Source organism: Glycine max, chromosome 15, assembly GCF_000004515.6.
Source record: "Glycine max cultivar Williams 82 chromosome 15, Glycine_max_v4.0, whole genome shotgun sequence".
In the NCBI taxonomy this organism is placed as follows: Eukaryota; Viridiplantae; Streptophyta; class Magnoliopsida; order Fabales; family Fabaceae; genus Glycine; species Glycine max.
The window spans coordinates 11,705,218-11,729,334 of NC_038251.2; the positions used below are offsets into that span (position 1 = coordinate 11,705,218).

Here is a 24,117-nt window from a genome sequence, read left to right on the forward strand (position 1 = left end):
CTCCAGTCAATACTGCCAGCTCACAACAATGATCTAGGGTTTCATGGCAATGGTAAAACTGAATCTGTGATTGATATCATGGTATAAAAGAAAAAAAAAAATCAAGCTAACCTAATACAAAACGGTATTTCGATGCTCAAAAGCTAAGTGTGAGTGAGCATTGTAATATACCACCACTTGGAAAGTTTCCAGTGATTCCATTGAGTAGAGTAAGAGTTAGAAGGTGAAAGATCCCCATACAGTTTGGGTAGCTGTGTCTAAAGAAACGGAAAAAGGAATGTGCCCCATAACTTAGGACGGGAAAACTGATAAGGCTAGCCATCACAACTAGAGTTTTATACCTAAGACAGTATATTAGGAAATGCCCAAATATAGAATTAATAATAACTAACCAACGCAATTTTAGTTACGATGACAGAACTGTATGGGAAGTCCAACGCATAAGTTACAATCTAATATAGATTTACATCGGATCGTGTTTTCTCCCCTACTACATTTGCAAAAATTGGCCCTAGAAAGTTGAAGCTCACTGCACATATCCCTATAACACATCCACCACAAAAATTGGGGAGGAAAAAAAGTAAAACCTGTATAGGGCGAATATTGGCGCCCTCTATCAATAAGTTAATATAACTATTATAAGTAAAAAATGATAAGAGGATCAACCCCCCAACCCAGAATCCTCTGCAGAATGAAAAATGAACTGTAAGAGGTTGAGAAGGAAAGGTAAAAAGAGAATTACTGCTGGTGAATGTTACACAAAAGCAACAATTACCATGCTCTAAGCCCGAAAAGCCTACTAAAGCATAGGATCGAAGTTGCTGTATAATATCTTGCCCACCTCTCAGTGGCACTGTACACTATTTCCACATGTCCTCCACAGAAGGAATAATCAGAACCTACCCCTTTGTAGAATGCAATCATTTCTTTCACATAGGCACAGCAACCACTTTGCACCAACAAATCCATAGGTCAAATAACACAAACAATCTGCCTTCCTCTGTATGGTTTGAAAATCTTAAGATCCATTTACGGCCATCTCTGGGGAGGATTTCGGTGAAACCAATGTATGTTCCTCACCACCCAACTGTCCATTATCTGAAGTGCCGTACAGCCCATCAGAAAAATTTCTATAGGCAGAAGTTTCTTTCTCTACATGGTTCGCTTCAGCTGTTGCATTGCTATTCTCACAGCAATTTCTAGAAACATTTGGTTCCTTTTCTTTATTGTCTTCTCTACAAGGATCGGTATGAACGTTGATTGAAGGTTTCTTACCAGGTAGCACAGCCTGGCTCAATGTTGAACACAAGGCAGCAAAAACACTATCTTTCGATTTTGAATTTTTGGACAACTTCTTTGCAAGCTCAGGGTTCTTAGAAGGCAATTTTCTTTTCCGACTGAGAGACTCCATTGTCCCTTCATCCTCTTCAGAAGCTTCTGGCTTCTTCTTTGGGGGAGGCCTGTAATCTTCATCATCATCATCATCATAGTCAACCAGTCCACCAGACCTTGGACTGAAAATCATGAGAAATACCTTAAAGAAGTTGTTGAGAAAATTAAAGTAATAGACTAGTGAAATACAACGAAAAACAAGTATACCTTAGCTCTGAGTAGCTTGCAGCAACACCATTGGATAATGCGGGTTGTTGTTGCTGCACTTTCTGATTATGTGAAATAGACGCAGAGGTTGTATCCTCCTCGTCACTGATTAACCACCAAATGTCAAGAGACCCCATGCCAGTTGTATAAAATCTCCTACAATACATGTGAAAGAAGATAAATACCTGTCATTAAAGTAGTCTTCCTCTTCTTTCTCCAGAGCACGCTCATCAAGTCGTCTTCGAAGGTCAATCATAATAGCAGTACCTTTTGCCCCATCATTATCCAAACACTGCAAGCAAGCACATAATCTTGAGTCAGAACTATGTGCTTGCGTAAGGACTGGTAAATATAAGTTTGAAAATACCTGCTCATATTTTACTTTCAGTGAATGAATGGAAACCAAATACTCAAATTTCACTAACTGGTCCCAGAAAGAATCAACTATATACTTCAGCAATAATTTCAGATTCTCCTGCATTATACAATGTTATATCAGTAGAAAATTGCTTGAAGCAATGATATCCACAATGAATACATATAAAAGAATGATACCTTACGAATATACTCGAAAAGTTCAAGAACAGCAGAATGGAGCAGATTGTAGCGATTACCATTAGCAACAAAGGCGTCTACTATTGGTTTGAGAAGGTCACTTCTAACAAAATGATCTACCAGATGCTCATCCTGCAGGGCAACACTTCAAACGGTTACATTTACTGCATGAGACACAATTCATCACATATCCACAAAAAACAAGAATGATATAAAGGGGATTAAAAAAAATAGAATCAGGCAGTTACAGCTTAAAACAATGTTAAAAGCTACCAACATGCAAAACAGCTATTATAACAAAGTAAACTAAAATGCCCAAAAGTTACTTTCTGGCTAACTGATACCATCATCCCCTCTTAAAAATCAGAAGCCAGAGAATAACTTGATCGAAAAGAAAACATTACAGCTATTGTTAACAGTTATTGAGAAAGAAGATGCTCTCTAACTGTCCAAATTTCATTCTCAAAGGTCCTCATACCTAGTTAACTTCTACAATAAAATTTACTGCGATGAGCTCCAAAATGACCAAAAATGTAAAATTCAATAAGTGATAATATGATTTTGCAAGAAAGAAATTGCAGCAGACGAGAACTAAACAACAATGCAGTTCATGTAGAAGTTGATGGAGGGAAATAACTGATAGAATAAAATGAGTTACAGGTTTCACATACAAAACATTTCCAATATTCCATTCATAACGAGATAAAATGAGGAAAAATAAATTTCAGGCCATCCTCAAGCTTAAATCACTTAAACAACTATTCAATATTGCCTTACCCTAAAAAAGAAATAAATCAGTAAAAACACCTCTTTAAATATAAATACTCAGGTAACAAGGTTCATTCTATAATGATTGAGGGAGGGGGATTGTGCTATTTGCACTTGATATAAGGCTATAAGACCCATATGAACCCTAAAATTACAAACCCATGGCGGAATGTCAAGATTGGATTGATACATATATAGAGTTGGGGAAGGGGGTCTTCACTCTGAAAGTTGCCAAAGACAAAACAGAATGTTTAAACATACATGACGTGATAGAATAGTACGAACAAATCGAACAGCGCCAACAACGAGGTATTTCTCTCTTCTCCGTGTCAGTAACAAAATTTTATCAATTACTTTATTAGGAAGAAAGTTGCACCTGCAAAAAGCAGAGACCCATGTTCACAATTACATGAAATGATCAGCAACATTAAGTCATTCTAATTACTGCCTAGCAAGAAGGAAATACTTTATCCTGTATGGGTGGTGTAAGATACAAAAGCATAGCAAGTCACATATGTTTGATAGTATCTCTGGCTTTGTCCCACTCTGATACTTAACTAGGCCACGATCTATTGATTTACTATTCACATGAGCAACATTTTCTGAAAGACATGATGCTGTTATCACTTCAATCAGTTGACCCAGATGCTTCTCATAGAAAATGTCAATAATTGTATCCCTCTGTCAAGTGAAACTGGAAAGTTACTAAAAACAACTCCAGTAATAACCAATCTAATAAGCCAAGAATGAGTCACATGACGCATAACAAACCAGCTTTACAGAAGAAATAGAACATCATATATTATTGCACGATGAGTCAATGACACGACTCAATTTTCAAACTAGCTTGTCCAACAAGCTAATAAGTTAATAACAATAATTAATATAGTTTAATTTAATTTTTTTAAAAGAAAAAGTAATTTTTATACTTTACATTAAGATATGATTTAAATATGAATTTAAAGATAATAGCATACCAATAATAACAATAATTTAAATTTACAAAAAAATTGTAAAATCTTAAAAAATCAATCCAACTCCCAATCCTGTGATCACTCCTAGAAAGCAAGGCAAAAAATAGAGAGATCAGGAAATGAAAATAAACCTGTGCTCCAGACAATGAGCATGAGTCTAATAGACAGCGAAGAATCTCAAGAAACTGGCAATGCATGTCATCTCCAAAGTCTGTTATCATGCCTCTAACCTGTACATTAGAGAACTTAACTAAACAAAAATACTTAAAATTCAGAATCCACATATTTACATTCCACATTTCCATGGCAAAAAAAATCAACACTTTCACATTTTTACTGGGGATAACTTTTCTGCACGAAAGTTTATTTCCATATACTGTTAAGGCAAAAGTACTTTCAGGAACTCTAAAAAGGTCAATATATTGGTGCAACTTTCAATTTAGCTTCTAACAAACTTTCAAAAACAACATAGCAATGGACTACTTAACAAGTATTTAAATTCAGGAGATGTAGCACTTTACATTAACAATTAACAGATGCAACAGATTTAAAAAAGCATTCACATAGAATCTTTAAATGAATAACAAATAGAACATCCTGGTTGTCCTTTTAATATAATATCCATAAGCAAGCTTACTTACACCCTTGATTACTCTATTCTTTTTTGTTAATAACTCTGATCTTACGATCAGAATACAGGATTATACCAACTTTCACCACCAGTTACTTGTGTCTCTGCTTCCTCAAGCTCTTCCATCAGCGCCTAGGTTGCCCTAGTCTTAATAAGACGGGTCTTAAGGTTCCTACTTGCTCCAAAATTTTGCCTTTTGAAATGTGTCTTGTCACTTATGAAAACATACTCATCATACTTTTAGTTATCAAGTCAAAAAAATACTTCATCACCTGGTTCACTCCAAGTCCTGGTCATGTCTATTCAACTTTAGGCTACTATTATTTTATCACTTTCATTGATTATTTTTCCTATTGTACTTCATCACTTGCTTAATGAAAAAGCATTCATGTGTTTTTACTATATTTCAAGGTTTCTTGAGTTAAATTCAAAACCAATTTGGTACTTCAATTAAATTTTTCACATTGATAATGTAGGTGGATATGTCTTCCCAGCTTCAGTCTTTTTTTACTTTACAGGGTATTATTAATCAAACATCTTGTACACACAACACAACAAAATGGTGTTGTCAAAAGAAGGAATAAATACTAGGTTGAAACCACTCATACCCTTCTTCACCATAAAGTTCCCCTTCGTTTCTACTTCTCACATCATGTTATTTGATCAATCACACTTCACGATCAGGTTCCCTACTCTTTCTTGTATAAGATTTCTACCATGTTTCTCCGTATCTTTGGTTGCACATTTTGTCCATGACTTCACTACAAGTAAAGATAAAATTGCAAAATCTCTCAAATGCCAAAATCACTTGATACTCTGATGCTATCTAGGCAGGAACACCATCAAATAGGAGATCCACTTCTGGATAATGTGTTCTTATTGGAGGAATCTGAGTTCATGGAGGAGCAAGCAATAGAACATGGTGGTCATATCCAATGCATGCAAGCTTACATGGCTTAGGCAACTAAGCCAATAGCTAAAATTGGGAAACATCTAGGATACGAAGTCGAAACATATTTGTGACAATCAAGTTGCACTCCATGTTGCATCAAATTAGTCGTCCATGAACGAACCAATTCTAATGACCAATTGGAAGACATGTTCACTAAGTCCCTCATAGGCTCTCATGTTTACTACATTTGTAGCAAGTTTGTCTCGTATAACATATATCTCCAGCTTGAGGGGGAGTGCTATGTAAATAGTCATTACTAAATTCATTAGAGATGTAGTTACCACAGTGTCAGTATTTGATTATTCTAGTGTATCAATAATTGATTATTCTAGTGTATTAATAATTGATTATGTTGTGCTCAAATATTTGATTATAAATAACACTCCCATGAAAAAACAACAGACAACATTCCAATACATTCCTTTTCTTCCTATTACCTCTATCTTCTAATTTTTAACCAACAAAATTCCAATAACAATAATCGATTATTCTCCAAAGCCGTAGAGTTCGACTTCAAATTACATCCTCTCTTCCTATTACCTCTATCTTCTAATTTTTCCTAAAATCAATTAAACCATAGATATTTAAACCTACTAGTGCGGTCGGGGTTTGATAATTTGCATAAAGGTCCTAGGTTCTAACCTTTTTGCCACCATTGTAGAAAAAAAAGATACTTTCTCAATAACTCTTCGCTACTCACATGAAAAGAATCCATTGTTTCAATGTTTAGTTCCTTTCCTTCAACTCCAAAATCCTTTTAGAAATACCATGTAATCCTGTATTCGTTCAGATCCATAAAATAGATGTAGTCCTAGCTACCAAAAACCCTTACTCCTTTTTTTTCTGAACTGCAAATATAATTTATATTAATATAAGAATAGTACCAGTGGTACTACAAGACAACACAGGATATTAACTCTCCTGTAAGATAATAAGGATCAGCAACCCAACAACAAACCCACAAACCCACCCTTCAAAACAAACTTTATAAAAAAGCTAAAGACATTGCTGAGGACCAATGGTGAAAAGGAATATTGAAATCCCTTTCGCACCCCTTCAGCCAAGACCACATGAGGAAGATTGTACTGTCTACCGGCTTAGAGATATCAAAAGACTGATTATGAAAGACCATCACAGGCTCCACAAGCCAACCACATATTCATCCTACATCAGTTTCGAGCTAGACTTTACACTACCATACACTTGTACAAGGAAACAAGTGAAGGTGTGAAACATGACATCAAGCAGTATAAATGGTTTCATAGATCAGAAATACAGAAAGAAAATATGAAGATTTCAGCTACACTATAATATTTGCAAGTCTTCTTAACAGTTCAAACAAGGCATTGGTGATCAAACCCATCTCTCAAATAAATTAAACACAAGCAGAAAGACACACACACAAACACCAAGGTCATTTCATTTCGACTATTTCTTTATATGTGCATTCATCTAGAAAGAAGATGAGACCTCATTTGCATACAAAAACTTACCAATAGCCCAAGAAGTGTAATTCCCTCCTGTTGAACAACATAAGACTGCAGAAGATTAGGATCCTGATTCAAGAAGAGAATGAGGATATCTGTGCTGCAACCATCACAACATTTGCCTCTTAGTAATTAATTGAAAAGAATGTCAAACAGAACACTCAAAAGCAAAAAGGGGGGGATCAATACCCAGTAAGAACAAGCTTCTTGTCTTGACTTTGCAAGACATCAGTGACGATGTCAAAGACGCCCTCATTCATCAGATCCCTACAAACATAAATTCAAATCAAAGAACCAATGAAATTTAATAAGATCCCAAAAATAGAATATGTAGCAAAATAAAATAAAAAAATAACCAGGAATTCAGGTAGATTAAGCAACTGAGTAAGGCATCTATCCTACATGTCAAAAAAAAATTGAGAGCTTACAAATAAAAATTTCAAAGACATGGCTTTTAATGATTATACATGAAGTGCTTTCAAAAGATGTTTACTGTTATAATAAAAAAATTACTAGGCATACACTTGTGAAAATACGAAACTGAAGATATCAAATTTTCTGTTAAGATATGATAATGATAATAGTTTAAAAATCAAAATTATGGAGTTTGAAAAATTTAAAGCAAATGCAAGCCTCCACAGCTCCACCATTGAAGATTCCCATGAAAGAAGCAGTAGCACTTTAAGACATGATTGATCAAATTATTCCTTAAGAAAAACAGCAAACTTGAGAAGAAATACCCCGCTCTGCCTAAATAGTTACCAAGAATGCAATCAAACAATAGAAACTGATTCTAAAATTTGGAGAACACAAACTGCATAACAGGTTGACACTGTCAACTGTCAAGATTCACTACTCCAGATGCTACATACCGAAAAAACCGAAGCTGATGTACCATCTGTAAGCTCTTGCTTAAACTACAAAACTCGTGCAAGAAATGAACCTGTCCACCAAATAGAGAGGCAAAAATATTTAACATAAGAATCACCAGTAACATCAATCATGAACATAAAAAAGATGTCATTAACATTAAAGCAGTTTAACAATACAAGATAAGAAAAACACTACATTAATATAATCATATATCATATATAAATAAAGGTCAAGCAGGCATGCTTCATTTTGAAAGAAAGTGAAGCTCAACCTCAGGTCAAAATCAAATCACAATCTATTTGTCCAAACACAAGGGTGTAAGTAATAAAAACACATTCCATCACAGGATGGCATATGTAGTGCAACAACAAAGATTGGAGAACAGGAACTTCAATTAAATCGGGCTGAGTTTAGCTCTAAAGGACATGCAGTGATATGAAGATTAAAACTAAAGGAAAGAGATTCATATTTGATTATAATGGTACTCTATTAGAACATAACACAGCTACTTTACTATGTGCATACATGTACTGTAATTCCAAATTGTTCTACCAGGGTAACTAACTGAACTGTATTCAGTTAGGGGTTCGTTATTAGCCAAGTGCTCTATTAAAAATCGGTCACATATTCAAATGAATAGAAAATTATGATATTATTTACATATCTGCCTCAAACTCTATCAGTACTAGTACCTTGAATAACTGCACAACAGTTTTTTTTTTTTTGGGGGGGGGGGGGGGGGGCTTGAATAACAAAATGCATATTTTCCTAAGTTTCGAAACAAAATCAACTGATTTGAAAGGGGGAGAATAGAAGATCAATAGTTAATAGAATAATAACCCAAAGAAAGTGTAGAGACAGGGACCATTTATTGTTATAAACTCACACTGGAATTCCGTTTCTTCTTTTAGTAAAATTTCACCAAATGTGACTGCACACACACAAATAATAAGCTACGCAACCAGGAGGGAAAACGTCAACTTATGAAATAGCCATGTCATGCTGGAATAGTAAACGAGTATTAGTCATGGCCAGTAGAAACAAAAGACTTACCATATTTTTCTTTGATTCAGGAGAGGTGGCGGGCGATTTTAACCTAGCAAACAATTCCTGGATAAATGTATTGTCATCCTTCAATAAAGAAACAACCTAAAAATAACAGAGTAGTCAAAACAAAATATATAACAGTCACTATATTATATGTTAAGCCTTCTTTCCATACAAATCAAAATCTTACAATGGCATTGTTTGCATGTATTATGGAGTTAAGATTTGCAACAGTAGCCTCATCCAATACTCTAGCCAAAACAACATCCTAAAAGCAATAACTGAAGATAAGGAACAAATCACAAATAAATAAATAGAGTAAACAAGGAAAGGCTTAGAAGGAGGAAACCTTCAAAAAACCAACTCTATATGTCTGATGTATCTTTGATAATACAGTTGTATTTTTAATAGGTATGGCCTACAAAAGAAAATAGTTAAATACTATGAGTAAGAAGTAAAATTTCCTTGCATATGTAGAGATCTACCTATCACCTAGCTTCTCTCCCAAAATAGAATAAATGATCAGATCCCAAAATATACCTCCTTAAAAATAACATGCTCCTTTAAGAATTTACGGTGATGTTTAACATGGGAAACCTCTGGATCATCTGAAATGACATGAGATTCAAGAAAACTCATTTTTAGTGTTTTTTTACTACAGTACAGTCACTACACACACATGCACGCACACATGTATAACACAGAATATGTTCAAAGGCTAACACCAAAAAACTCATTTTACAAGGTTGAAGAGAAAATCATGTAATGAACTCACACTCAAGGGCACCAATAATGTCCATCATAAACTCATCACTGAATATTCGCTCAAAAATTTGTGTACTATTAAGCAAAACTGCAAGAGAAACAAACATATATCAGAAATGGAAAAAGAAATGTCAACAAAGTGACAAATTAAAATGGCATAAAAGTAAATACTGACTGATCCCTTTGACTATTTTGTAAATCATGTGAAGGCCATCCATATTTTCCAAGTCTTCACAAACTCTAAAAACATCCATGAGCTTCCCAAAAAAATCTTGCTGCATTGGAAATGTAAATTACAAAGGGAAATCTAAAATATACAGGGAGAAAAAAGGATGAAATTTACATAATTCTAATTTCTAAGGTACTCTGACATACAGATGATCAATGTGATGTGTGTAGACTTCAGAATAAAAAAACGGAAAAAAAATGTACTGGAATTGACTCACTAGATAATCATTATAAATTTGCAAACAAGATATGCATTAGAAATTAGTAATTAACATTAGTATATAATGCTGCAAGTAAAAATCAACAGCATAACCATCATCAATATCACATAAGTCTCAACTGTGATACCATACACATTGAAAACTTACTTGACAATATCATCAGGAAGTACACTTTTCTTCAACCAAATAATAAAAGAAACATGCCTCAAAAATTTTATAACTCATGGTAATCTTCATCTAAATTTATTTGAAGATAAGAAAAGTCAACGACTTGTTTAAAAAAAAGCTAGAAACATTATATGAATGAGAAATCATGGATGACTTAAAATAATTATCTAGTGCATCTTATCCTTTCAGTCCTTTTAATTAATGGATGATCTACAGCTTATAGTGAGACATTGCCAAATCATGCAAAATAAAGGTCACCAGCCTAATCTATGAAGATATCATATGCACACATGCTAGTGGTTTATTTTAGCTTACATAGCTTAAAATTAGTTCCACGAGACGCAAATGATCTGTATTGCCACTCTCAACCACCATCTGTGAACAGAAAAAAAGGATGAATTTCACTGAAGCTTGATAGATAAGTGTAAACTTTTTAACTGAAGTACAAGAATATCTACCATAAATCGTGAAAGGCATTGCACTTTACTAAAATTCAACTTAAGTACAACAATGTCAACCATAAATTGTGAAACATCTTTCTCATCAGAAGTAGAGAAGGAATGTCATACAAGCAACACCAACGAGTGTTCGCAACAAAATCATTAAAAAACAACACAAAATGAGTGTGTAACAGAAATTATTAATTTGCAAGTAAAATTGTAAGAAATAAATATCATGAATAATAGGGGAACCTTTGAATGTTCCTCAACCGTTTTGTAGACTTATTTATCTCTCCAATGTGTACAATGCTCCTACAGTTCAGCTTTACTCTTTATCTGATTCTACTGTTTCTTCGAATTTTCATTTCTTAGAAATGTATGATAAGATTATACTTGTTTGAGTTTTATCCATATCTCATCAAATCCAGACCAGAGGATCAGGTCATTTGACACCTCAGGTTATTTTCAAGCAAATCTTATTTCCAGTCTCTCACTTCATCTCCCAACAACGATTCTTTCCTTTCCGATAAACCAATTTGGAAATCAATTACTCCGGCAAAGGCTAAATCTCTTGTTTGAACTGTTGTACTGATCCAAATTAAAACCAATGATTTACTTTAAATTTGAATAATCTTACAACTTTGTCTCCTGATTATTGTGTAATGAGCAGATTGGTGAAGACTAGATTTGCCTCAAGGATTTCCAGAGGTTCCTGTGTTAGTTTTAAAGGTTTTGAAACCAATAAGATGCCAAAAGACTTTGGCATTTTGGCACCGTTCTTTGTATTTGCTTGGTGTATATGGTTGGGAAGAAAAGCTAGAATTTTCCCTATTCAAGTGAAGCCTTCATAGTTCATCTAGGATTAAGTAGTTGACTTGGCTTCTCTGTGATGTTCTGCTGAAGTTCTAATTAGGGGTGCTAATAGAGTAATAGAGTACTTCTCATTTGTTTGTAACATGATTGGCTATCTTCCACATCAGCATAGTTACAGTAGTTAAATCAGTCTCTGTAAGCTGTTTGGCTTCTGCGACATCAGTGGAGTGAGTTCCCTTCTCTTGTAAGCCTCCTATACTGTAACTATATAAACTGATCTCTTCTCTGTGTTCAAAATATCAAATAACAATTTACAAGTTTCCCAAATCTCTTTCTCTTAGAACCCTCCATCTCTGTTTTCTACAGGTGCCCAAAGAGATTGGCATGCTGTGCTAAATGTTTCATTCCATTCAATTTTGGTTTAGTTTCAAAAACTTCAAATCATCTTGCATCTGCATCTCTCGTTTGTTTCTTAAATAAACTCTTTGTTTATTAAAAAATTCTATAATTGTAGGCTGACACTTCTGTTTAGGATAGTTTATTAACATCAAGTTGTCAAATGATCTTCAGTTTGGCTTATATACCAGTTTGTGCATCTAATGATGATCAGCATTGGACTTTGTGCAAGGAATTAGACATAAGGGAAAAGGAATTGATTAGATCAGTATAGTTAGTTAGTTAGTTAGAGGAGTTAATAAGATATAAATAGGGGGGAAGGGGCAGAAGGATTCATTCAGTTTAGTTAACATTTGTGAATTTGTGAATTAGTCAGCAGCCATTGTAGAAAGGGAAAAACCTTGGAAGACAATTATCTCCTTTTCTTTGTTGTCTTTCAATATTCATAAGAAAATTATTCTGTTCTCATATTCTGCTTCTGGATTCCTAATACTGTTGAGAACTCAGCCAAGAGTTAACTAAGGTGGGCTTAAAAAAAGGCTACCTGTGACGGTAGGATGGGTTTGGCAGTTAAGATTTTCATTAGAAGTGATAAGGAACACTATTAAAGAAAAATAATTAGTAGTGAATCCATCATTTGAGTGTATTTATTAAAGATTCTTTTAACTTATCAGAATTTGGCATTTTATTTGTTATATTATTGGTAGTAATTGTATAAAACCAATGATAATTGTACAGCAAATTTGTTATATTATTGTGATAAGTGATAAGGAACACTATTAAAGAAAAATAATTAGTAGTGAATCCATCATTTGAGTGTATTTATTAAAGATTCTTTTAACTTATCAGAATTTGGCATTTAATTTGTTATATTATTGGTAGTAATTGTATAAAACCAATGATAATTGTACAGCAAATTTGTTTGAGAAAGTAAATCAAAAACATGAATGAATAGATTTCAATTAAATAAACTAAGGTTGTAAAGCAATTGAAACAAGTACTTCCAAAGTTCACTCAGAATTGTGAAGATTAAAAGAAAAGGTCAACAATAGCCACAGTTAATCTGCATAAAATTAGATTTCAAATAAAGAGAAATTTGGAAGAACATGTGAAAATGATAAATTGCAAACAATAAATAAAACAAAAAAAGGTAGAAATAAAATAACTGAGGGGATTAAGGAAAATGCCCAAACCTTAAGAATCAAAGGAAGCGTTGACAATTCAACAGCGGGCAACTCCCTTGACTCACTGTTTACACTGTTAAATGCCTCACCTGAAATACACAACAAAACAGTAAGGCTAAGTCCATAAAGCACCAAACAAAATAATTCTGCAATATAACCATTTTCCCCTCCTTTTTAGTCTTTAAACTGTTATAAGTCCAAATTCAGATAAAAGTTTGACATTTAACACAGCAACACTGACATTGGTACAAATTTATCCAAATAGTCATTTATACAAAAACTAAAACAAGGAAGTTTCTCACAAAAGCCATAATATATACAGTTATACACACACTGCAATCTACACCCAAAACAATGGTTACATTACATGAACTCACTACTCAGAGCTCTAGGAGACTAGCACCAATACAGTCATATCATAGGTATTTTACGCCTTAATAAGTAGGAGTAATAGATCCACTCCAGTTCAAGAAGGAATTCTATGTATAGCACCGTAGGGCATTTCAATGCTAAAGCAGTAATTAATTAACATTAATAATCAGCACATGAGATGGTATATAAATAATTCAGTAAAACAAAAATTTATTATTGTAGAGAAGAAAAAACAACTCACATTGAAATAATAATAAATAAAAAAGTATTAAAATATATTTAATAGATAACAAATGTAAACAATCTCCAGTAGAGAGGGAATAATAAGATTCATATTTTGCATTACTTACTATTTAAAGTATTAAAATGCATACTCCTTTGCACATTGCAAATATTGTCCCTGAATAAAACAAGCATAGGAATTAAGATCAATTCCATAGCAGAGAGACGAAAACCAAGAGAAGGATGTGAAGTAATTAAAATTTAACAGTTATTTGCTACCATATGTAAGAGCAACCACCAGATTCTTGAAAGCTAAGAGCCAGTTCTGCAGCATATTCTGGATCTCTCCATGAGATAATTGTATCTGCATGACAAAATAGTGTCTACCATTAAACTGAAACAAAATGATCCCTGATATGCTTCAGGGACAAATAGTGGACTAGTCAATATTAAAAGTATAAAATGCTACGGATTACCTTCTTGTTTCCTATAAATATCATCAGGAGAGATGCGATGCGAAAGTATGTTTTCATTGTCTTCTTCATCAAAAACAAATAAACCCAGCTCTTCCAATCGCTGCATTATAAGATATTATTATTTTTCATTCCTTGTAAATACAAAAATCAAGACAAATCAACCACCTATTTCTGTTGAATATTAGAATCATATTGTGTTGTTAACTCTAAATAGCATCTTTATGCTCTAGGACAGGGAAGATATAATGTTATTGTTATCAGACATGGTAAGACATTAATCCTGATCAGCACCACCAATCCTTGAGGAGATTACATCTCATAAATTATTATTGTCTTAAAATGCAAAGGTAAAAGCCTCTGACCACACACATAACCTGATAACCAGCATTAATGTACATGGGTAAACGCCAAGCGGAAGTCAAGCATACAATGTCCCCAAACAGAAGTGCTCACATATGTAATATACATGCTGGTCACAAATGAAAGCTTTACCAAAACAGTGTACAAACCTCCAAATAATCAACAGTGACATGCCCAGTGCCCTTGTCATCCCATTTCCCGTCATCATTCATACGGTAGACCTTGACACGCTGAAATCCAATAAGAAGAAAGACTGAGTGATAAGTCGTATAAACATCTTAACCACATGAGATATCAAGATTGAAGACACATTCCTTGTAACTTTTTTCCAAATTGAAAAGTAACAAAGAAATACAGAAACTATATTCATTCAGCAAGTTCGGGTAGCCCAAATGCTACTTGCTGTGAAAATAGCAATTTTGTATGACTGAATCACTGAAATCCAGAGTAAAGCATTTATTCAGAGCCATCTTATTCTATCATTTAGCAAAAACTGGATATGATAATAGAATAAGCATTTTTTTAATTGCAATGAGTTCTTACTTCACCAATGACTAGAGAAAAAACGGACAAAACTGAGTGTGTGCTAGAATAAATACTAATCTTGATGTGGTATATGTCCATATTACAATTCATGCCACTCCACATCATTACAGGCAAAAACTAGAATTTGATTCCCAAAAGAAAATAAAGGGGCAATAAATAAAGCACACGTAGCATACAGAAGAAATAAATGCCAAAAAGTTTAAGACAGTAAATAAATAACTAATACCCTTTTGTGCTTAAATGTAATTCTTGATTTAACTGGGAAAAAAAATAAAAAACGGAGGCACATTTCACTATCAAGGAAGAAACCAGGTACATTTAGCAAGCACTAAATGTAACTGCATGAAAAGATGATAAAAAGAATTGAGTGGAACTAGTGCATTGCATCCTGACAATGACATCGCAAGTGTGTGGGAGGGGGCACAATACCAAATTATTGTCTCATAAATCATAACTACAACCCCCAATCACCTCCCAGTGGATGAATAATCTTCACCATTCAGTTCAAGCTTTTAGAAGAATTTAATTTTGATCCACTGTCATTGTATAACTCCTTAACATTATCAATGGAGCCCTAAAAGCAGATATGCAACTAAGCTAAGAGAGAGTGACAGAGAAAGTGACGGTGGGAGAGAGAGAAACAGAGGGAGACAGAGAGAGAGTAAACACGAAACGGCGAGGACGAGAGTGATTGGGAGAGGGAGGGAGAGATTGAGAGGTAGAGCTCAGAGGAGTGCAAGAGATCATTCCTTGTCTTGCGAACGTCATCGGTACCAGAGGAGCCTTAGAGGAAGACAACAAAGGAGATGGAGTAGCAGTGAACAAAGGGAGATTTATGAAGATAGAGATTGGCATAACAAATATGGGAAGGAGGACAGCTATGATAAGGAAGGAAAATGGGCGAAGGTAATAAGCAGGAGGTCAGTGAAAGAAAGGAAGAAGAATGTAGAAAAGAAAAGAATTCCCGACAACCATGGAACAAGGAGCAAACCCACAGATCACCACCTCAACTGGAGAAATAAGGACGACATCACGTCCTTCTACTTCACACACTTCACTGATGAAGTTAATGAAGTAACGCTGTGGGAAAACTTTAAGATATGGGGGGATGTGCGTGAGGTCTACATTACAAAACGCCGCAATAAGGATGGAAGAAGATATGGTTTCGTGCGCTTTAAAGGAGTTTCAGATGTTAAACGCCTGGAGGTTCAGCTAGATAACATCTTCATCAACGACCAGAAGCTTTTTGTCAATCTACCCAGGTTTGCTAGACCAACCAAGACACAATCTGTGCAGTCAGTGATTGTTAACAGAGGGGAGCAAAACAAGGACCTTAACAAATGCCGAGAAGAAGGCCGTACACCACGACTGCGATCATACGCAGAGGTGACGGCCCAGGGTGGTGCTTCAGGAGGTATGGCGACAGGCGTAGGAACACCATCCCTGATCTCCATTCCAACCAACGAAGACGGCGACTACTGGTGCAACGGGGCTTGGGTCGGGAAATTAAAAACACCAATGGCGATGGAGAGTATGGAGGATCGCATATCGTGGGATTTAGGGTACAACTTTCGTACCAAATTTCTGGGTGACGATATGGTTCTCCTTATCGGACTCTCTGATGATAAAGCTCAACAAATTATCTCATCGGAGATTGACGGTGGCAAATCAATATTCTATTCCCTAGAGAAGTGGCGACCAGGGCTTAGACCAAATAATCGGGTTGTTTGGCTCTAGTTATGGGGATTCCCGATTGAGGTTTGGGATATCGATCACATGAGGAAGGTCGTCGCATGTATCGGCGATGTGATTGAACCTGACGACGACACGGATGATCGCCGCCGGTTGGATCGGGCTCGCCTGTTAGTCCGAACTCCACTCCCGCCGACGATCAACAAGTTAGTCACTGTTCGATTGGGGAAGAATGATTATAATGTATGGATGGTGGAGGAGGTTGGAGACGACGGAGACGCGAAGTACAGGCGGACCCCTCTGAACGACGACTAGACCGATGAGATACCCTCCGACGATGGGTTCGACGGGGCTGATGATGACGCCTCCGACACAACGTTCTCATTCTCGCCGGAGCTGTCCTCGAAGAAGATGATCCACAGTACGAACCACTGGTCCCACGACATAACCAACAGTCTCTGCCAAGATACCATTACTCATTTTAGTCCGCGGGATAATAAGACCTCTGACGACATTTGCAGGGAGAAGTCAAAGGTTAGAGGGAACCATACCCAGTGTCCCTTTTCGGCTAAGGTTGACTCTGTTGAGTGCTTTACAGAGAAGAACACAGGTAATGAATCACTAGAAAAGGAAACCTCGGTTAACACAAAAGCTGGGCCATGGCAGGAGAATGGAGATCATTCGGGAAGCATTTTGAATCGTGAAGGAAGACCAAAAAAGGTGCTAGACCTAAATGGGGAAAGCTAATGACTACGGGACTCCTCCTAGACACATTGTCTATGCAGTTCCAAAAAGATATTGGCCCAAGTACTAAGTTGGGCCCAATAAGGAATAATGAGGGGTACAATAAGAATAACTATCCAATCAAGGCCCAATCATCTAAGGGAAGCCCAGACATGTTCTCTAAAGTGTATGTTAGGCAACGAAATGCTTTATCAAAAGCTGCACCTCTCGAGCCTGTTGCTGAAGAACCAAACTTGTTAAATGAAGGTACTGGTCAGCAACATGTTAGTGTGCTTAACGACAGTGACCCAAAACATAGAGTCTCTGAGGAATGTCAAGATTTAAAAAGTATAGAAGAAAGCAATTCCCAAGTTATGGAAGAAGCCAAACAGCAATGGTGTCTTGCAAAGATTATTGGTGTACAAGCTAATACAGAACAAGAAGATGGTATTCACAGCTTTGCTCTTATGGAGTCTAGGGACAGGAAAGAAGCTATGGAGTTGGGGAATAGGAATATTCTTTGATGAATATCCTCTCCTACAACATTAGAGGGCTAGGTAGAGGCATTAAATGGGCCTCTATCAGGAATTTGGTGGGGAAATTCAAAATTGATCTGTTATGTCTCCAAGAAACTAAGAGGGAAGCTATGGATAAAGCTTGCTGCCAATCTCTGTGGGGTCAATCTGATGTGGCTTGGGAATGGCAGCCTGCTGTGAATGCTGCTGGGGGGCTCCTTTGTGCTTGGAACCCTAATAACTTTCAGGTTGACTTTCGGGTTACTGACAAGGATTTCATTATGCTAGGTGGGATATGGCTGCCTGATATGCAAAGGCTGGTTGTGGTTAACATTTATGCTCCTTGTGACCTCCTGGGAAAGAGACAGCTCTGGCAGAACCTAAGAAGTAAAAAGATCCAATCCCAAGACACATGTTGGTGTCTTGTAGGGGATTTCAACTGCATTAGGCACCCTACAGAAAGAATTGGGTGTAATCGCAGCAGCTCTGATAACAGCATTATAGATGAATTTAATGAGTGGATTACTGAATTAGAAGTTGATGATATACCTTGCATGGGAAAGTCTTTTACCTGGGTCAGGCCAAATGGAACTTGTAAAAGCAAGATTGATAGAGTCTTGGTCAGTGATGGGTGGCTAGATAAATGGCCAGATAGTTCCCAATGTAATCTGGAGAGAAACTACTCTGACCACTGCCCCATTATTATGAAATCTAAGAGCATTGACTGGGGCCCCAAGCCCTTTAAGGTTTTTGATGCTTGGCTTAAGAACAAGGAGTACCAGAAAGTGGTGAAGGACTGTTGGGCTGCCAATCAGCCCTTTGGATGGGGTGGATTTGTTTTAAAAAATAAGCTCAAGATCTTAAAAGCTAGACTGAAATTGTGGAGTAAAGAGAATACAGCAGACATATGTAAAAAGATGAAGCAAATTCAGCAAGATTTGAATGATCTGGAGAATTCTATGTCATCCCAGCCTTCTGTCCAGCAAGTTCAGCTGCTGAAGAATCTTCAAGCTGAGCTTTGGAAAAAGGCTAACCTCTATGAATCCACCTTGAGACAGAAGTCTAGACGCAGATGGATTAAGGAGGGGGACAGCAACACAAAGTATTTCCACAAATTAATCAATCACAGCAGGAGAAGAAATAACTTGAGAGGGTTGATAATTGATGACTCTTGGGTTGAAGATCCTAACCTCATTAAGGCTGAAATCCTTCAGCATTTTCAGAGAAGATTTCATGAATCCCAGCTCCATAGACCTAACTTGGATGGAGTCTCCTTCAATGTTTTAACCCCTATTCAGAGGGATATATTGGTTGAACCTTTTAAAGAAGTGGAGGTGAGATGTGCTGTGTGGAGTTGTGGGAATGACAAAAGCCCGGGGCCAGATGGCTTCAATTTCAAATTTATTAAGCACTTTTGGGAGGAGTTAAAACCTGAATTTCTTAGGTTTATATCAGAGTTTTATATTAATGCCTCTTTCCCTAAAGGAAGTAACTCTTCCTTTATTGCTCTTATACCTAAGATAAAGGATCCCCAGGTTATTAGTGACTTCAGGCCTATTTCCCTCATAGGCTGCATATATAAAGTTATTGCTAAAATGCTGGCTAATAGGATGAGAAAGATCATGCCTCAGCTTATTGATGAAAGGCAGTCAACAAGGGAGACAGCTGTTACATGGAGTCTTGGTGGCTAATGAAGTGGTTGAGGAGGCTAGGAGGTCTAAGAGATCCTGCATGGTTTTCAAAGTGGACTTTGAGAAGGCCTACGATTCTGTTTCTTGGCAATTTCTTCTCTATATGCTCAGAAGAATGGGATTCCATGAGAGGTGGATAAGGTGGATCAGGGGTTGTCTCACTTCAGCTTCTATGTCTGTCCTTGTGAATGGCAGCCCTACTGTTGAATTCAAACCTCAAAGAGGGTTGAGACAAGGGGATCCTTTGGCCCTTCTTTTATTTGATTTAGTGGCTGAAGGCTTGACAGGTCTCATGAGGGAAGCAGTATCAAATCAATGTTTTACAAGCTTTTTGGTGGGGAGCAATAAGGTGCCTGTGGATGTTCTTCAATACGCTGATGATACGATATTCTTTGGAGAAGCATCTATGGCAAATGTCAAAACTGTGAAGGTTATTCTCAGGAGTTTTGAGCTGGTTTCTGGATTGAGAATTAATTTTGCTAAGAGCAAATTTGGAGCTGTTGGTCAATCTGAGGAGTGGTGTCTTCATGCTGCAAACTATCTCAACTGTGCTTTGCTCCAATTTCCTTTCTGCTATTTAGGAATTCTGATTGGTGTCAATCCCAAAAGAAAGGTGGTGTGGGATCCTATAATTAGGAAATTTGAGGATAGGCTGAACAGGTGGAATAAGAGAAATATATCCATGGCTGGTAGACTCACTCTTATTAATGCTGTCTTAACAGCATTACCTTTGTTCTACTTGTCTTTTTTCAGGGCCCCTAAAACAGTGATTAATAGGTTATCTTCCATTCAAAGACAATTTATGTGGGGAGGTAACCAAGAAGGGAAGAAGATTGCATGGGTATCTTGGACACAATGCTGTGCTTCTAGAGATGTGGGAGGTTTGGGGATCAAAGATCTTAGAATTCTAAATAATTCTTTACTAATCAAGTGAAAATGGCTGATGTTTCACCAACTACACTAGCTGTGGAATAGGATTTTGATCTCTAAATATAAAGGGTGGAGAGGATTGGATCAGGGGCCTCAAAAACATCAGTTCTCTACCTGGTGGGCTGACCTAAACGCACTTAATCAACACCAAAGTATGACTACTGCTTCTAAACAATTCTGCTGGAAGATGGGCAGGGGTGACCAAATCCTGTTCTGGGAAGATGCTTGGGCTGAGGATGAAATTCCCCTCAAATATCAATTTCCAGATTTATATTCAATTTCCTCTCAAAGAAATCACATAGTGGCTGAGATGGGATCCTTCTCTGAAAATGGGTGGGAATGGAATCTTCTTTGGAAAAGAAACCTGTTTGATTATGAGATGGGAATTGCTTCCAATTTCATTGATCAAATTTCAATGATCAGGTTAAATAGCAACTTGAATGACACCTGGGTTTGGAGAGCTGACATTAATGGAATCTTTTCTACTAAATCTGCCTATCAAGTTTTAAAAGATGAGCAGGCTTCTGAAGTCCAGTACTTGGCATTCCAGCAACTATGGGATATTAAAATCCCCCCGAGAGCCTTGTCCTTTGCCTGGAGGTTGTTATGGGATAGACTTCCTACTAAGGATAACCTAGCGAAGAGGCAAATTCAAACTGACAGTGACTTATGCCCTTTTTGCCACAGCAAGCCTGAGTCTGCTTCCCATTTGTTCTTCACTTGTGACAAAATTCAGCCCCTGTGGTGGGAATTCTTATCCTGGGTGAAGGAAGACAGAATCATCCATTGTAGACCAATGGATAATTTTCTCCAACATTCACCTACTGCAGGAACACAGGCTATTGCTAGAAAATGGAAAATCTGGTGGTTGGCAGCTACAAACTCAATCTGGAAACTCAGGAATGATATCACCTTTCAGAATCAATCCTTCGATATCTCTAAATTGACAGATAGCATTCTTTTCATTATGTGGACCTGGCTAAAGGGGTGGGAAAAGGATTTCACTGTCCCTTTTCTCCAGTGGTCCTCAGCAATGTCTTTAGCATTTATCTAATGCTACTAGGAAGGGCAGGTTTTGAGTGTTGTTATTGTGATGGTTGTCTGTATGGTTAATTCTCAAAAGTCAATTTTTCATTGTAACCTGTAGTACCACTAGTACTTTTAATTATCAATATAAATTATCTTTGCAGTTCAAAAAAAAAAATGGAGCCCTAAAAGCACAACTACACAAGTTTAAGAGCATCTACTATAATTAATTTTTTCTAATTATTTAGATATGAACATATTAAATATTGCATTCCCAGTCCGATAAATGCTTTGCATTTCTTTGACACTTCCTATTTTTATTCCCTTAGTCAATGCTCCACAAGCACTCGGTAGCAAACCTCTTCTCAACTAATCATCCAAATCCAAGCATGAATTGTTAAAAAGGTTTGACTTTCACAACCATTATTTAACAAATCAAACTTTTTAATTATCTCTCGACATATCATCCATTGGATATCGTAAAAAACATAAAAAAAATTAACTCTTTCTAAAATTTAAAAAAAAAAAATCAAATGGAATCAAAATTATTATTAGTTCATCACAGCAGCGAGATACAACATTAAATGCATATTCAAGCAAGCACACTATCCTCCACTTCTTCACCTCATGATTCTAAAAATATCAACCAAGTAAAAGGATTGCACAAAGTATAACATTAACACTAACTAAATGGTAGCTAAGGATAGTGATACACAGTCCAACACTCAAACTAAATTCACAAACACTAACACTTACTGATACATTCAGCAATAAAACAAATCGAACTTCGAACTCTAACACATCGAATAGCAAAACAACACCAATTGCATCCACTAAAATCAACGACAAAGCGTAGAAGCTTCCAATTACACATAGAGCACACTTGCCTGCATCGGATTGGTGTTGGTCTGCGATTTCTCCGGCGCGCCCATGGCAGGGAGCAACTCAAAATTTCAAAAGCCAAAAAGAAAAAAAGAAAGCTGAGACACTGAATTTTGGGGGTGAGGTTCAAATTAGGGTTTGGAGGACGAGTAGAGTGGGAGAGGAGAAAGCAATTATGGCAAGGGAATCGAGCTTTGGGGGATCAACAGAAAACCCTAACTGCCATTGACGTAGCATGGCGAAGTTTCCACACACTCTCCCTCTTGTTTCTCTCTCCTATATTATATTCTCCGCTAAAGAGTGTATCCGCCGACTTCGATTAAGCAAAAAAAAAAGGAGCAGGAAACAGTTTCACGTAAATGAAATGCCGGGAATGCCACTGGGTTTCCGCTGAAATAACGAATTTGCCATTGGCTAGAGAGATCCCACGGGGGGTGGTATACCGACTTGTGTATCGACATATTAAGCCGGCGACGTCCTGAATAATGAAACTCGTGTCATTTAAGTTTAATATGTAAGTAATATTAATTTATTATATTAATATTTTAATTTTTAATTTAGAGTGTTATTGTTAATATGTCATCTTTAAAATGTTGATAATTTTTTTTAATTTTATATATTTTTCAATTTTTTTAAAATATTTTTTTATTACAAAAAATATTTTTTTCAAATTATCATTTAGGCCCACGAACCCATCCATTCATACATGGGCTTTTGCAAAAAAAAAAAGACTATTTATTTTACATAACTTTTGCACAACATTAAACAATTCATACTAGTCCGTATAACCACCTCTAAATCCCATATATCTTATGAATTCAGTTAGAATTAAAATTATTTTTTATGAATTTCAATTGAAATTTTAGGAGATATAAGAAATTACGCATGCATTTTGAGAATGGATTTCATTTATCAATTATATCAATCAACATCAATTGTCAATTATATTATGATAAGAGGATATTTTAAAGAATGTATTATTAGTCTTTTTTATATTTTTGTTGAATATTATATATTTTCACCAATATAGTGTATGTCAATTATATTATGATAAGAGGATATTTTAAAGAATGTATTATTAGTCTTTTTTATATTTTTGTTGAATATTATATGTTTTCACCAATATGATGTAGTACAATTAGTAGATAACTTTGACCCTTAAGCATATGACATATGTTTGATTTTTTACCCATATGTATAAAAAAAATATCTCTTGAGAGAAGTCAATCTCTTAAATAAATTTCAGCACCTCAAAGGATTAATTGTTGTCTTTTGGTCAAGTAATATTTTATTACAAGTTATATGTTATTTTTTAATACATAATGAACATATGTTTACGGGTGGAAATTGGTTGCTAAGTCATGCCCTACCTAATCCTAACCTATTTTATATTCTTATAACTTTGTGAATGTTGCCCATTGATCGAGGCCGTACCCGAATCAAATAAACATGAAAATACAGTAACTAGGAAGTGATTCTAGGTCGTTTCCCAACGAGCAGTGACAAACCAAATGTTCATAATATACTTGCAGTAACAGTAACAGTAACGATTGGGGGGGTTGTTTGTTTTGTGATTAAAGA

General features: G+C 36.0%; 1 protein-coding gene across 4 annotated transcripts; it reads right to left on the reverse strand.

Annotated features, from left to right (window-relative positions):
• Positions 1-421: 421 nt before the first annotated feature.
• On the reverse strand, positions 422-22,848 carry LOC100802657 (serine/threonine-protein phosphatase 4 regulatory subunit 3A). Of its 4 annotated transcripts, none has more exons than XR_005888821.1 (24): positions 22,542-22,848; positions 14,681-14,761; positions 14,172-14,271; positions 13,975-14,059; positions 13,824-13,873; positions 13,111-13,190; positions 10,584-10,643; positions 9,827-9,926; positions 9,662-9,739; positions 9,427-9,494; positions 9,236-9,304; positions 9,077-9,154; positions 8,893-8,988; positions 7,839-7,909; positions 7,156-7,233; positions 6,973-7,066; positions 4,028-4,126; positions 3,389-3,603; positions 3,184-3,298; positions 2,155-2,286; positions 1,785-2,074; positions 1,600-1,704; positions 776-1,514; positions 422-684 (listed from the first exon to the last, which is right to left on the reverse strand). XR_005888821.1 is itself a non-coding variant. In XM_006597648.4 (24 exons), exons 1-24 carry the CDS (start codon positions 22,584-22,586, stop codon positions 1,019-1,021), a joined length of 2,571 nt encoding a protein of 856 aa, XP_006597711.1. In that variant the 5' UTR covers positions 22,587-22,848; the 3' UTR covers positions 422-1,018. The 4 variants fall into 4 exon arrangements, 3 of the variants coding, with proteins under 3 accessions (XP_006597711.1, XP_003546328.1, XP_006597708.1); XM_006597648.4 differs by having other exon boundaries at positions 422-1,514; positions 1,785-1,891; positions 1,967-2,074; positions 8,893-8,949; XM_003546280.5 differs by having other exon boundaries at positions 422-1,514; positions 1,785-1,891; positions 1,967-2,074.
• Positions 22,849-24,117: the final 1,269 nt, after the last annotated feature.

What these genes read in the sequence shown, in the direction of transcription:
- LOC100802657 (XM_006597645.4), bottom strand. Translation starts at nt 22,586, where the DNA reads ATGGGCGCGCCGGAGAAATCGCAGACCAACACCAATCCGATGCAG. An exon ending in AAGAAGCTTGTTCTTACTGG is followed by an intron (nt 7,067 to 7,155) that starts GTATTGATCCCC and finishes TGATGGTTGCAG; the next exon opens with CACAGATATCCTCATTCTCT. An exon ending in TTACACTTCTTGGGCTATTG is followed by an intron (nt 4,127 to 6,972) that starts GTAAGTTTTTGT and finishes TCTAATGTACAG; the next exon opens with GTTAGAGGCATGATAACAGA.